Source organism: Lissotriton vulgaris, chromosome 3_1, assembly GCF_964263255.1.
Source record: "Lissotriton vulgaris chromosome 3_1, aLisVul1.2, whole genome shotgun sequence".
In the NCBI taxonomy this organism is placed as follows: domain Eukaryota; kingdom Metazoa; phylum Chordata; class Amphibia; order Caudata; family Salamandridae; genus Lissotriton; species Lissotriton vulgaris.
This window is the reverse complement of record NC_141689.1, coordinates 1,346,312,487-1,346,326,094: the sequence shown is the minus strand read 5'-3', so window position 1 is coordinate 1,346,326,094 and position 13,608 is coordinate 1,346,312,487. Positions and strand designations below refer to the sequence as shown.

The 13,608-nt window shown below is 46.4% G+C and overlaps 1 protein-coding gene across 4 annotated transcripts in view; it reads left to right on the top strand.

The window, feature by feature from the left end:
* The window catches only part of GAK (cyclin G associated kinase), a 1,908,861-nt gene extending 1,895,824 nt beyond the window's left edge, over nt 1–13,037 (top strand). For all 4 annotated transcript variants that reach the window (XM_086961822.1, XM_086961820.1, XM_086961821.1 and 1 more), the window contains one exon: nt 9,051–13,037. In XM_086961822.1, the coding sequence (XP_086817948.1) occupies nt 9,051–9,152 (102 nt within the window). In that variant the 3' untranslated portion in view covers nt 9,153–13,037. The remainder of the gene's footprint in view (nt 1–9,050) is intronic.
* Nucleotides 13,038–13,608: the final 571 nt, after the last annotated feature.

The window sequence follows — 13,608 nt, the reverse complement described above, 5'->3', positions numbered from 1 at the left end:
TACAGATATATCGTTACACAAGTAGTAACTTGTGCGTTAGGCCCAAGGTACCTCCCTGTGCAGGGTGCAGTGTATGTGAAAAGTAGGACATGTACTAGTGTGGGTAACGTCCTGGTAGTGAAATACTGCCAATTTCGTTTTTCACTATTGAAAGACTATCTGGCCCATAGGACAGAATGGGGAATACTGTGTAACATGTGTACCTGCATATCTTCCCATAGCAGCAAGATAGAAAATTGGAATCTGGTATCTTGTAGGGATAATGGTTTTTAAATACAGTGTTTGGAAATAGCACTTTTAGAAAGTGCCTATTTTCTTGTTCAACCTTTTTGTGTGCCTCTGCCTGTTTGTGAATTGGCTGTCTGGTTTGTGAGTGACAGGGGCTGGGGTGGCTCCAGGAGGCTGGGTGAGTCAGCACTAGGCTAAATAGACCTATCAGCATTTGGAGTGGTGGGAGGAGTAGCACCTGGGCCTGAATAGGGCTGTGGCTGCCTTCCACAATGCTGGCTCCACCTCCTGCGGTGCATCTGAAGACCCTGGCCCACACTCACAAAGGAAATGTGCACTGGCCGAGTGCACCCAGAACAGGTTTGGACTGGGTCCAGGACCCCTCACACATAGAGAACAAAGACTTTTGGGGTATAAATATCAGAGCTGAACCCCCTAAATTTTAGACTAGGAAACTTCATGATCAAGTAGGAATTCCTGCCAAAGAGAACATCTGAAGAAGACTGAGGAAATTTGCTGGCATTGCTGAGTCTGGGAGCTGACCTGCAGTTGCTGTATCTGCTGAGGAAGAGGACTAAAGGACTTTCTGCTGTGTTCTGTGTCCCCCCTCCTTGTAGAGGAACTGTGCTGTGTGCTTTGTCCCTCTGAAGTGAAAAAGACTCCAAGGGCCTCAGGAGAGTTGGCCCCCTGTTGTGAAACACTCACACAAATAAAAGTTTCCAGTAAACATCCTGTAAGCTGCAGTGTGCATGTCTCTGCGAACAGCCTGTGCCCTTCGTGAAGACTGCTTTGCCGATCTGTGATTTGCCCCTCGGATTGCCTCTGAGACTCTGTGTGCATGTCGGCACACAACTGGGGTCTGTCGTGAGGTGTTCTTTACCTCAAGTGTGATCTGCCCCAGGATCGTCCCTCCAAAGTTGTGTTCCCCTTGGCGTGTAGCCAGAGACCTGCAGAGGATCTACATTTCCCCAGGGTGCTACCGTGTGTCCTCACTGCCCCAATTCCGCAGCGGAGCCTCTGTGAAGAAAAGGAAAAACCGCGCTCCGATCCCCGGCTGCGAGGCGTTGCCTAGCAACTTGGACTCCACCAGGGACACCGGGCCATCAACGCAGGACGTCAGCACGAAGTCAGAAGGAGGCGCTGCACCGGAGTTCGGAAAAACTGCTCAGGCCATCCTGTGCAGCATCTGTGAGCGGAGGATCCACAGCCGTGACAAAACCAAAGCACAAGTGGCAGCGGAGACCCCACCACAACAGGTAATGCTCATAGCTGCAATCTGAGTCTGCGAGCCGGACTGTGTCTCCATAACCTTGCCCAGAATATGGCCCTACAACAGCATAATTAGGGTTGCGAGCCTAGAGCCCCTCCCGGTCTCCGGATTCTTTGGCACATTTGGGGAGCATTGGTTCATTATCGATAAGCTACGGAGTCAGCTGTCTTGGGTGGTGAAGCCATTTGAAGGTTAGGGGAGATACTGTGCACCGGCGACCGAGGATTGGGGCACTCTGAACCATGGAAGAGAGGCAATACGGCCTAAGCAAGTGATTTAGGTTGAGACTACCTTATGGATCCCTTCGTATTTGCCTAAAAGAAACACACGTTCTTCAATTTTATTTTTGGTAACCGCTGGAAAACACAGAACCTGCAAGTTTATTTCTACCAAGAACAGTTCATAGAAAAGATTTATTGTGTATGTTGGAATATTGTTTTTGTTGTTTTGGTCTTGCCTAATCTATATAAAGTTAACTTTATTTTTATAAACAACCTGAGTGGGGTCCATTTGTGGTGTTTCACTATGTTATTGTGGGTTTTGGTGCAAATACTTTACACATTGCCTTGGGGATAAGCCTGTCTGCTCGTGCCAAGCTACCAAGGAGGTGAGCAGGGGTTATCAACAATGTGTTTTCCTCTTACCCTGACTAGAAGTAAGGGTCCCTATTTGGTGAAAGGTACCAGCCTCTGCCAACTAGAGACCCTCATTTCTAACAATAACAACAAGGCATGAGTTTCCAACAGAAAAAAGAAGAGCCACCAGTGACACACCAATGATCAAAACTTCATAATCATGATTATAAACATCACTAAAGAAGAAGCAGATGAGATACATACTTGTTGAATTGGAAATTCAGCAATCATCCTGATTCAAAAAGCAGGGAGCCCTAGGACGCGCTCCTTTCTTGCCAGATTTTAAGACAAACATTGCTACTTGGCAATAATGAACAGGACTTACTTACGGGTGCTTTTTTGGTTTACTTGATTACATCAGTACAAAGGTGCAACTTATTAACTGGGGGGGGGGGGGGGGGGGAAGTGGATACATCGGTAAAAGACAGAAATTAAGTGCATTTACGACAAAAAGAGCATTTACGACATAAATATAAACATAAGAGTATCAAAATCTAGGAGCGCAATCTCTTTAGGAGACCAGATGGAGGAGGTCGTGATCAACAAAATAAGAGTTCAACAGGTAAGTTCGATCAATAAATCGTATGGTGACAACTACTAGTCTAACCATCATGAATGATTTTGCTTCTGATTTGAAGGAGGTGGTATAGTGAATCAGACGGATGTCCTTAAGAAGAAAATTCTTGATTTTCAGTGCGATGCCTGAAAAAGCTCTGTTGCACATTTTCTTCTTGTGGAAAATCTGTTGATTCAGCAGCATAGAGCTGTTGCTACGCAATGTGCTACATCCGCCTGATAGTTACAGATTTTGTGCAAGGTATCTTGGGGTGTTGAAATGTAGTGATTGCTTTATGGGTCATGCAAACAATTTATAGATGAATGTGTGCTTCATTCTTGCGCCAGTTTAGGGATTTCAGGTCAGGGGAGATGTGATTGTTTCTTTTTGTTCCAGTGATGCGTCTGGCGGCAGTGTTAAGGAAGGCCCATAAAGGGGCCAGTTTTGTATCTGGGAAGGCCACTGAACGTAGCACTTCCGTAATCAAGCCATGTGATGAATAGGGCTTTGACCTCGACTTAAGATCATCCTGTGGGAGGAAGGGTTTTAGTTGATCTGGTAGTTTGTTCATTTGGTGGCGTTGCTGATGTGCTTCTGTATGTGCAGATGTTTGTCTAGTATAATTCCCAGAGATCTTGCAGAGTCTATAAAGTGAGTATAATTGATAGAAGTTTGATGTTTCATCCAAAGGTCAGTCTTCAGAATGTGTTTGGGTTGGGTAATGAGGAGGAATTCCGTTTTGATGGTATTAAGTTTGAGATGGTTGAGCTCAAGCCAGTTTTAAGTAGTCTGTAATTCAGTTCTGAGTATTCTGTAGAATAATGTTGAGGGTATTGAGGTCATCAGGAGAGGTGATTTTCAGATACAGTTGTATATAGTCAGCATACATGTGGTAGTGAATGTTGGAGGATGCTAAGGAGTCGGATAAAGGTTCCATGAATACTTTGAAGAGAATGGGAGAGAGGGGAGCTCCCTGTGGGACTCCCAAGTTGACCATAAAGGGCTTTGACAGATAGTGGTTGACCTTGATTCTTTGAGTTCTGTTCTAGAGGAATGAAGTAAACGATTGGAGGAAGGTCCCTGATAAACCCATCCTTCTTTCAAGGAGTTTTAGAAGGTTTATGTGTTTATCTGAAAGAGACACGTTACTGATAGATTCCTTACCTTAGAATATTCCCAGGCATCAGACTGGACCCAGAAAGTTTTGCTTAGCAGTACCCTTGCGCGTAAGTAGGTGGCGTCCTGCGGCTTCTCGTCCGTCACTGGCGTCATCAGCGCCGAGATGACGTCACGCAGAGTACTAAGGCGCTTCCCATGCGGGCTGACGTCAGTTCTTTATTTTTCCACGCCAGTAAGCGCAGATCCGGATTGAGCACGTACCTTTGTCTCTTTTTGACCACTATTTCGAGGCTTTTGTCTCCCTAATTTTTTCTTGGTGCACGCAGGGATGCCCGGTTTTAAGTCCTGTGGGACCTGCCGCCGAAACATGTTGGTAGCGGAACCCCACAATGTTTGCCTCTACTGCCTGGAGGCAGACCACGACTCCCGGGACTGCCTCGACTGCCGTGCCATGGCCCCCAAGGCCTTGCGGGAGCGGTGTCGGAAGTTGCTGGAGGTCCAGCATTCATCGCGTCGCCGCTCCGGGTCTAGGGGCCGCTCTCGAGACTGGAGACGTTGCTCCTCAGATTCCAAGCCTTCGCTTTCAGATTCCGGTAAACGTTGCCATAAAAAGAAGACAAAGAAGCGTGTTCGGTCTCAGACGTCCCCTCGTGGTTCTTCGGAGGCAGATGAGTGGGACAGGGGCCTCGCCCCTGCGGCTCCTCTGGAGCCGGAGAGTTCCGCGGCCTACCCGCCATACCCGGGTCCGTCGGCAACTCCCAAACAGATGCAAGACTTTCTTGCTGCTTTGGTCCGCCTTTACAGGCCTCGGGCTCCCGCCGGCACTCCTTCGGGCCCCGCGGACCCGTGTCCAGATGCTGCTGGCCCGGCGGCTCCTCCATCGGCTCCAACCTCGGCGCCACAGGATGCTGCGCCGCTGGCTCCGGCCCCAGCGCCACAAGGTGCAGCGTCTCCGGCCCCGGCGCCACCCTCAGCTTCAGCCCCGGTGCCACCCTTGGTTCCGCCCCCGGCCCCACACTGGGTGCCGTTTATTCCATCCCTGCCCCGGTTCCCGGACCATTTTGTTCCGGCTTGGGATCGCATTGGGAGCCGGCGCCTCTCCAGCCACAGCCCTCCCCGTTCACGAAACCTTTCGTCCCATCTGCGGGTCTGGTTCTGCCGCCGCGTCTGGCTCCCTCCACGCCAGAGGCAGACAACGACGGGGATGGGTCTTCGGACCCGCATGCTTGGCAATGTGACTCCGAGCTCGATTGGGTGGATGACTTGGAGGATGCAGGCAACCTCGATGTCTCTTCTGACCCGGGGTTTGCCTCTCCCCCGCCTACCTTGGAGGAGGGTGCCTCCTATAGGGTGGTCCCCTGTCGGGCTGCTGAGGCCCTCAATCTCGACCTTCCCACGGTGGCCCTCAAGACCAACCTCCTCACCGAGGTGACAGCGTCTACTTCGGCGGAGCTGCTGCTCCCTTTTAATGGCGCTCTTGGGCACTTGGTCGAGGCCGGCCACGGAGGCCCCGGTGGATAAAAATGTCGCTAGACACCACCAACCGGCGCCAGGTGACCCAGCCTTCTTGACCTCTCACCCTACTTCTGAGAGTCTGGGCATTCAGGCCTCGACATCACAGAGTGCCTTTCCCACTGCCCCGCCGGATAAGGACTCTAAAAGGCTGGACCAGTTTGGGAGGCGGTTGTTCTCCTCGGCCAGCCTTGGGCTGCGGTCGGTGAACACCCCTAGCCTGTTGGGCCGCTATTCGCACGCGGTGTGGGATGCCGTTGCTCAGGTGTTTCCGCAGTGTTCTGAGGAGGTACAGGCTACCCTTTCTCAGGCGATTGCTGAGGGCAAATATTCGGCTAAGTTTGCCATCCGGTGTGGGTTGGATTCCGCTGACTCCCTGGGCAGGGTGATTTCTACGACTGTGGCGTTGCGGCGCCATGCCTGGTTGCGTTCGAACGGGTTCTTACCCGATGTCCAGAGTTCGCTCATGGACATGCCCTTTGATGGCACTCGTCTGTTTGGTGACAAGGCTGAGAGTGCCCTGGAGCGCTCTAAAGATTAGCGGGCTACGGCCAAGTCCCTGGGTCTTTCCACTAAAGCCCCGGCCACTCCTGGTTTTCGTTCCTTTCGTCACCAGGGTTAAGGTGCCCAGGTGCACCTTCCACCAGGCCTGTGCAATACCAGCCACAGCGAGGCCGTGGTCGCGGATTCCGCAGGGGCAGGGTGGGGAACCAGCAGGCTGGTCCATCCTCCTCCACGCCCGCTGCTTCCACCTCGAAACCCCCCTAATCTCAGCTTCAGGTAGCACCCCACGCTGGTGGGTGGCAGGATCCTCCACCACCTCCCCCGCTGGCGCTAGATTACGTCAGACAAATGGGTGCTGCAGATAGTCTGCAAGGGTTACTCCCTTCCCTTTCAGTCCCCACTCCCAGCCATGCCATCTCGGTGTCACTGCATGTCGGTAGATCATTTGGCTCTTCTCCAACAGGAAGTTGCGGCCCTCTTGGCCAAGGGGGCCATAGAGTACGTTCCTGGGCCAGCAGTAGGGAGTTGTTGCTATTCCCACTACTTTCTGGTTCCCAAGAAGGACAAAGGGGGTCTGCGTCCTATCTTGGACCTCCGGGACGTAAATTGCTTCCTCTGGAAGCAGAAGTTCAAGATGCGAACCCTGGCTCAGGTCTTGACTGCTCTCGACCCTGGAGACTGGATGGTAGCGTTGGACTTGCAGGACTCATATTTTCACATCCCCGTCCTGCCGGCCCACCGGCATTACCTGTGGTTCACGGTATGCCAGGAGCATTTTCAATTTACTGTGCTCCCCTTTGGCCTTACCAGCGCCCCTCGGATGTTAATGAAAGTGATGGCGGTGGTCGCAGCTCATCTCTGTAGGTCAGGGGTGTCAGTCTTCCCCTACCTGGACGACTGGTTCTTGAAGGTGGGCTCGCCTCAGGCAGTTGTCCACCACCTTCAGACTACGACCGACCTCCTGCATTTGCTGGGGTTCTCCCTCAACGTGCCAAAGTCGCACCGGAGTCCCTCGCAGACGCTACCCTTCATCGTAGCGGTTCTGGACTTGATGCAGTTTCGGATTTATCCTCCCGAGCAGTGAGTCCGGGATATTCAGGATATGATTCCGATCTTTGAGCCTCTATCCCGGGTTTCTGTCAGGATGACCCTCCGGCTCCTGGGCCTGATGGCCTCCTGCATCCTGCTAATGCGACATGCCAGATGGCATATGGGGGCTCTGCAGTGGGACCTGAAGTTCCATTGGGCACAGCATCAGGGCACCCTGTCCAATCTAATCCAGATCTCGGAGGGCACTGCTCGACATCTGCAGTGTTGGCTCACGAATCGCGATTGGGTCAATGGCAGATCCATCTCCCTTACCCATCCGGAGAACACAGTGGTGACGGATGTGTCCCTCCTTGGCTGGAGAGGCCACTTTGGGAGAGGCGGAGATCCGAGGCCTCTGGTCTACTGCGGAGTCCTGGCTCCATATCAATCTTTTGGGGCTGCGTGTGATACGACTTGCACTGAAGGCATTCCTTCCCTCTGTCCGTGGAAGTGTGGTGCAGGTGTACAGAGACAACACCACCGCCATATGGTATTGCAACAAACAGGGCGGGGTGGGGTCCTGGACCCTATGTCAGGAGGCTCTGGACATGGCTGGAACATCAAGCATTACCTTGGTGGTTCAACACCTGGCAGGATCTCTGAACGCCAGGGCGGACGCACTCAGCCGCCGGTGCTTGATGGATAACGAATGGCGTCTGAACTCGGACGTGGTGCAAGGTCTCTTTCTACAGTGGGGAGAGCCTTGATTAGATCTATTTCCCACCGAAGAGAATGCACAATGTCATCAGTTCTGTGCGTTGGAATTTCCAAGGTGGCACTCGCTCTGAGACACTTTTCGTCTCGAGTGGAGCTGCGGTCTACTGTACGCTTTACCACCTATACCACATCTGCCCAGAGTGCTGAAGAAGATCAGGCGCGACCGGTATCAAGTTATTCTTGTGGCTCCCGATTGGGCTTGAAGCGTATGTTATCCCGAGCTACTCAGTATGAGCATCGATCCCCCTATCCGTCTGCCTCTTCGGGAGGACCTTCTGTCGCAGTATCAGGGGACAGTCCTCCACCCGAACCTGTCCAGCCTCCACCTCCATGTGTGGAGATTGAGCGGCGGCAGTTGAGGCCATTTGACTTGCCTCCTGAAGTCTGTGTTGTCATTCTGGCAGCCAGGCGTCATTCCTGGTTGCCATCACCTCTGCCAGGAGGGTGAGCGAGCTCCAGGCTCTTTCTTCTAAGCCTCCTTTCCTTTCTGTCCATTCCTTTCATTATTTTTGCTAACATTTCCTATTCTTTTATCTCTAACCTCTTCCATAACTTTTGGCTTTTTTCTTTTCCCATACTCTTTTGGGACTTTGACTTTACCTCTCTTTTCTTCCCTCCGGTTCTTTGTATCTGCTTTCACCGGTGGATTTTTTTCTTCTTTTTTTTCTTGTTTTCTTTTGACGTCGCTTTTGTTTCTTACGTATTCTTGTTTTTCAAAACAATGTCTTGTGTGTTTCTTATGATGCTTAATGTATTCTATACCCTTTTGGGTTGTCTCTTTGTTGTAACGAAACACAACTAATACCAAGGGAATGGGATAGGTTTTGTTTTATTTTCACTTTTTCATTTAATTTAATTTTGTTTTGCTTTGATTTGTATTATGATGTGGTTGCTCATCTCAGCCTTGAGAAAGCCCAGCTTATGGCCACATGGGGCGAAACACGTGTTGACTGTGCCTCACAAAAGTGGCTTTACTTTAATCTATTTTGCTTTTAAATACACTTTAGACAAACCAAGTGAAAATATGAGTTTCCAACCTCATGTCTCACTCTGAACTAAACAAGATTAAGGTCTATGAACTAACTTCTACAGAACAACAACTTGCCCCGGTGCATTCTTTTTCGTTACTGAATTAATGGGCAAGGGGTTTCCCATTTCCATGGACAACCGGTAATTGAAAAACAGGTCTGGCAAAATACTGGGTCCTTTACCCCTCCTCGAATTTTGCTTGCTTCCCAAGTGAGCAGCAGTATCTTTCACATGATTTAACGTCTCATAGATCTTTGAGAACTTTGTAAGTTTGTTTGGAAGAAAGTCCATGTTAAATTATTGTTTTCATATGATTTCCGCACATGTTGACCTTAAACTAACAAATTAGGTTAATTTCATCTTTTGACTTCATTATTTGTTTATTTTGCAGGCAACCGGACAGTCTTACGAACAGTACGCTAAAATGATATTCATGGAGTTGAATGATGCTTGGTCCGAGTTTGAAAACCAAGGATCCAAATCCCTCTTTTGAGAAGTTACGTTTGCTTTCAAATCCTCAAAGCGTTTTAAGGGCGAACTCTGAACTTAGTCATCATATGGAGCTGCCCATGGCTACAATATGGAAACAGAAATAAGACTACAGTGCACCTTTTTTCCACATCCATAGACAAATAGTGCTCTAGAAAGTGTGTAATTGCGAGGTATGGAGTAAGAAACTCAACATGGCTGCACCGCAAGTCCACGTCAGAGTCTCACTTTTATTTTAGTTGTAGTTTTTGTCAGTGATCTGCAGCTGCTGAGTGAGATGGCTTTCTCGGGACAGAATTTGGTTCCTTAACACCTTTTTGAATTTCTTAAGAGAAACACGCTCCCAAAACATTTGTACTTTCCTCACAGTCATCAATTTTGACTTTACTTTTTTAGTTTTTAGTGCACTGTGTCCGCTAATGAAGTGCATTCTTCACGTTGAACTTGCTACACATACTCTCTTTCTACAATTTGTGTACATTTTATTTGCTTGTATTTGATCATCTTTGTTGTTATTCTGTGAATAATTAAAACATTTATGTTACCAGCTCCATTCCTTAAAATAGGTGTTCCTTGGCATGAAATTTTTTTAGCATACTTCAATGTCTAAACTCGAAAGCTAATCTTTAGTTCTATAAATATTTTTGTTTGCATGTTCTATTTATGGTCTGGTCGTGGGAAGCACAGACAGAATTATTGTTTGTTTTATAAGCCAAATCGACTATCGTTGACATACGTTTTAGCGAGATGTTACATCAATTTTAACATACTACTTAGGCAATGTGAAAATGTTATTTTGTATTAATATTGTGTCCCTTCAGAATTTTTTGCAAATGGATACATATTGTTTACGGAAACATTCAGCAGTAGAATACATTTATTCTTCTGAATATTGGATGTCAGCAGTTTGTGTATTTATTGTCTGTTGAAACTGTGTATCATGGCTCTCTTGTCTTTGTCGCGGTATTCTACACCATAGGAAAATATTGTCATTTCAGAAGCTTTAGACATTCCGAGTCTTTTTACACAGGAGATTGGTATTTGCTACCTCTTTTTCGTATTCAACTCTGTATGTGCAATGTGATTATGTTGCAGTTTCATTCTACTATACTCAGGTGAAAAAAGTGTATTGACAGGCATTTTTTTCCGCAGGTTGAAGAGTGATCAAAAGGGTACAGGGGAGCAACGTGTGGGTTTTTCTCTACCAACCTCCCCATACCTTGCTTTATTCTGTATACTCCAGGATGTATGGAGGGTCGCACCAGAGAAACCAGGCCCCCATTCCATTCACCAGGAGCTGTCCTTATGTCAAGCAAACACTAATACGCAATGCAGTCTGTACATTCCCGAAATTGTTTGAAAGTTCAACAGTGAAGCAGTAAGTCTTGAAACAGGGCCGGCTTTAGCACTGCTGGCGCTCCGTGTGTTTGCACCCCCCAATGACCTCCTCCTTTGTGTATTCCCTCACCACGATCCTTTAACCGTGCCCGTTAGTTCTCATAACCACTTTGTCTCACATGCATTTCTTTTGTTTTATAGCGCCACTCATACCAGTGTAGGGTGTCAGAGCACTTTACAGAGACAATGAATCATACATGTATAAATTAGCTTATAGGAAAGGGGATCCCCGAAGGAGGTCTTTAGGGGGCGCCAACAAATATTGTTGCACGGGGTGCCGCCAGTGCTAAAGCTGACCCTGGTTCTCAACCCTGTTTCAATGATTTAAAAAAAAGTACAGTCACTTCGGATTCCATGTCTATGGCTAAATGCTAAAATTGAATCCATTGTCCCTGTCTTCACGTCACAGACAACTGGTTCATGCACCTTAGCGATTGTTAGCTATACTTAACATGTTTATGCTTTTACATATTGGTAGAGTTTTTCCTGCTCGTTTTTTGGCAATGGTAATATTCACTTTGTTGCACTCATATACCACATATTTTTATCACTGAAGGAGATCGTATATTGTTTTGAATACTGAGTGACACAGAACCAACTAGGACCCTCAAAAGGAAAACAATACCATTCAGCTCAGGGGCTTACACATTTACTGGATTAGTGCAGGGTTTCACGTATGCTGTTGTGCAGACTAAATTGCAGTATTTAACAGTCTCTGTCTCATAGGTAAGTGACATTCTCCGAATAGTGTTTGTAACAAAGTGGTTGGACCTCTAGGACTACCCACACTATAAGCAACCAGGTGTAGCAGTGAAGTACATGGGTTGAATGTTTCTGATCTCTTAGATCTTGTTGATAGTCTGTTCAAAATATCTGAGTATAGCTATAAACCATTAGCTTGGAATCATGCTTAACGTGAGGCACTATCAACTCTGCTTGACAAATAAATACAAGGGGAACATCTGGGTAATCACTTTTAAAATGCATTTTTTTGTTTTCTCAACTCAGTTTTGCATGTAATTCCTGCATTAGTTGTATTGGATTTTTTTGTAATATTTTCCACAGTGACCATTATATTAATGACTTTTGTTTGGAGAGGGCAATACGTTTACAACTTGAGCACCTCTTGGCAGAGCTAAGTTGCCACTGACAATCATTGCGTGATTATTGGCTACGGGCAGAAATCCATTGTTTTGTTTCCAGTCATCCTTTGGTTTTGCGTCTTTGACGCATAATATTGCTATCAGTGTGTCCCTTTTAACTTATTGATTGAGTAATAGTGCAGAGTACTACTTAAACAAAGATTACTTCTGATGTCTTCTTTGCTGAACCCCTTCATACTTTATTCTGTTTGTCAGGCAATAGTAAGGTCCAGTTCAATGGCTAGATCACGTAGTTGTGAAATACAAGATCATTTACATGTTTGACTTTTGGCTATATTTTCCTTTATTGGTAACACAAATTGAAAATTCTATTCATGCCATGCTGCTGTTCATTTTTGCTTTTTAGTTCTTGTTAATTTTTGCTCGTTAGTTCCTGTTCTTTAGCACTGTTTTTGCTGTAAATAAATGAAACTTCAGACCATAGGTTTGTATTTCCATCTCGAAAAGTGAGTCATGAGACACACTATAAAATGGGAATTTCTAATTTACCTACACCTGTGCATAGGTGGGGGCATGCAATCAGAAAATTCATTCTGTTTGTGGAATGTCGATTTTACTGAACAGTTTACTGCTAAACATATAGAGGTTAGTAATAGACACATTTTTTTATCACTTTTTTCTGAAAACCTCGTTGTGTCAGCTCTCTGATCACACCAGCCCATTCGACAAATAAGAATATGGATTTTAGTTCATAGAAGAATTATGTACATAAAAATGTTGGGATTTATGTAAGCAAGAAAAATGTAAAATGGCATCCATGTAGCAATAGAACAAGCGCCACAAGAAACTTCTGTAGTGTAGTGTTTAGTATCCTCATTTTTAGAGCAAAAGATGGCAAGCCCTTTGTTTGTGGTGGCTCTTCCTTTTGACACTTCCATAAAAACGCATGGAATAGTTTTATGAAGGATGCGTTTATTTTTGATAAGTAAAAGTTGCTCATGAACAGGATTTATGGGCATTGGAAAGTCTTGAAGACATCTTTACAACTTTCACAAGTCCTCAATAAGGGAATCTTTTAATGCAAAACAGCTCCTAATTTGTCATTAATTTAAATGACAGTGGTAGGTTTCCGCCACTGTAATTTAATATTTGTATGCGCAGAAAGCAGTCTTGTAATGTTTGTCTTTCCTCTGGAAGTGCTAAAGTCTAATTTTGATACCAGTAAAAAGAAAGCTATAAATATTCATAAGTGTATTTATCAAGAATACAGTTTGCCACATCAAAGTGTACACAGAAAACATTGAATCATCCACTTGACTGATGGCATGTAATGTCCTCTTGTTGTGGGCTACATTGTGAATGGATGAATAAAACAATTTTTAAAAACACCACTTTCATCTCTTCTTTCATTCGTTCTTCGAGGAGTCATCCTTTCCATAACTACAATTTATTTTGCAGTTATTCGCCAATTCATTATCCTGCCAGTTTCCAAAGTAACAAGGCTGCTGGGCGGTCTTCTCAAATCTGTGCCCTAACAGCAAGAGCACATCCTTCACATCATTGGTAAGTTGCACATTTCTATTTTTCTACTTTGGAAACTGAACTTCGGTACCCAATGACCTCCTGCTAAAAAGATGTACAATTTTTCCAGAAGTGAATGATTCTTATTAGTTTAATTTAATTTTCAAATTTTTATTTAGCGCGATCTGAAAGAAACAGGTTAGTGTTAGATTCCTTACCTTAGAATATTAACAGGCATCAGATTGGATCCGGAAAGTTTTCGTCAGCAGTACCCCCTGCGCGTCGGTAGGCGACGTCTGCGGCTCCGCGTTCGTCGTTGGCGTCGTGCTCGCCGAGATGAGGTCGTCGGAGTACTTAGACGCTGCCCTCGTGCTCTGACGTCAGTTCTTATTTTTTCCGCGCCAGGAATCGCAGATCCGTGAAGAGCAGTATTCTTGG